The sequence below is a fragment of the Nicotiana attenuata genome, unplaced genomic scaffold, assembly GCF_001879085.1.
Source record: "Nicotiana attenuata strain UT unplaced genomic scaffold, NIATTr2, whole genome shotgun sequence".
Taxonomy (NCBI): domain Eukaryota; kingdom Viridiplantae; phylum Streptophyta; class Magnoliopsida; order Solanales; family Solanaceae; genus Nicotiana; species Nicotiana attenuata.
In genome coordinates this window covers 1-1,885 of record NW_017701619.1, presented here as the reverse complement: position 1 = coordinate 1,885, position 1,885 = coordinate 1, and the positions used below count along the sequence as shown (strand labels likewise).

Below are 1,885 nucleotides of genomic sequence, written 5' to 3'. Positions count from 1 at the left end.
TGCAGAAATGCTAAAGTCTACTAATCCTGGCACTACTGTAGTGATAAGGACATCTAAGGATTCAATTTCTGGCAAGGAAGTCTTTATGGGCATTTATGTCTGTCTTGAAGCATTGAAAACTGGATGGTTAGAAGGGTGCAGAAACAAAAGGCTTTGATGGTGCATTCCTAAAGGGGACATGTAAAGGTGAACTGCTTTCCTGCATTTCCAAGGATGGAAATAATCAAATGTTCCCTGTGGCTTGGGCAGTAGTTGAAAAGGAATCAAAGGATACATGGTCTTGGTTTATCAGGTCTCTCAAGCATGATCTAAACTTGACAGAAACTGAAGGAGAAGGGTTGACAGTCATGTCTGATATGCAGAAGGTATGGTTTATAATACTCTTTCTTTAAAGTGTAATTGTTTTCATTTATGTTTAAGTTATAACAATATAATTTTTATGACTGTAGGGTCTTCATCTAGCAATAACTCAGTTATTGCCAAATGCTGAAATGAGATGGTGTGCTAGACATATCTGGGCTAATTGGAAGCAAACTTGGCCTGGTGAGGAAAGAAGGAAAAAATTCTGGCAGTGTGCAAGAGCTACATTTGAGGTTTACTTTAGCAAGAAGTTGGATGAAATGGACCAGCTGGGGGGAAATATTGTTCAGGACTTACTGAAATACAACAAGGAAACATGGTGTAGGGCATATTTCAAAGACCATAGTAAGTGTGATGTAGTTGAGAACAACATGTGTGAGACGTTCAATAGTTGGATATTGGCAGCTAGGCACAAGTCTATCATTACTATGTTAGAGGAAATTAGAATCAAGTGTATGGAGAGGATGAATAGCATGAGAGAGTTTTCTGAAAAATGGGTAGGTGAGATATCACCCATGGCTATGGAAATACTTGGAGAGAATGCTCAAAGGGCAGCCAAATGTGAAGTCAAATTTAATGGTGAAACAGGGTATGAGATCCAGGATGGGCCATATAAACATGTTGTTGACTTTAGGGCATATACCTGTACTTGTAGATCATGGCAACTCAAAGGAATTCCATGTGCACATGCAATTACAGCAATGCATTACAAGAACTATGAGGTTGAGCAATATGTTGACCATTGGTATAGAAAGGATACCTACCTTAAGGCATATAGCAGATTCATTCAACCTTTAACTAGTATGAATTTGTGGCCAACAAGCACACTGCCAGCTATTGAGCCACCTGTTATAACTGCAATGCCGGGAAGGCCAAAGAAAAAAAGGACAAAGGCTGCTGATGAACCAAAGAAGAAGTTTGGGAAGGGTACAAGGATAGGGAGACAAATGAGATGTTCTTTGTGCAAGACTGTAGGACATAACAAGAAAGGATGCCCATCAGCAGTAAGTATTAATGTTTGTTTTGTTACTAATATTGAAAGAATTCAATTACTAGTGATAGTTTTGTTATGTGTATGCAGAAAAACCAAAAGGGAAGGGCTGGAACTAGTTCAGGTAGAGGTGAAACTGCTGAAAGTGGAACTGCAGCAGCTGGAAGTGCATCAACAATACCTGCAAGTGCATCAACAACACTAGCAATCCTTGATCCAAGCACACAACAATCAACTAATGTTGCAAGAGGTCCAAAAAGGAAGACCAATGAGCCTAGAAGAGGTGGTGCAAATGCAGGGTCTAAGAGAACAAAGACAGCAGGATATGGTGTGCTGTTTGATTCAAGTGGCACTGTTATATAGAGGGTAAATATTTCAACTCAATGACACAATGGTTTACTACATAATCCCTCACTCACAACCTTTTATTTTTGTGCAGTCTGGAACTACTGACAGAGTGGTACACAATCCTTCTACACTCATAAGTTCTGCTCCTACCAACATTGAACTTAGGTGCAAACCACCTGGACTAAA

At 39.6% G+C, this 1,885-nt stretch overlaps 1 protein-coding gene across 1 annotated transcript; it reads left to right on the top strand.

Annotated features, from left to right (window-relative positions):
* Positions 1–131: 131 nt before the first annotated feature.
* Positions 132–1,864, top strand: LOC109222771 (the record flags this gene model as incomplete). Its single annotated transcript, XM_019387088.1, has 4 exons — positions 132–365; positions 450–1,364; positions 1,442–1,705; positions 1,791–1,864. Coding segments are annotated over 4 exons (1,487 nt in total), but the record flags the coding sequence as incomplete, so codon positions are not given.
* Between the last annotated feature and the right edge of the window lie 21 nt (positions 1,865–1,885).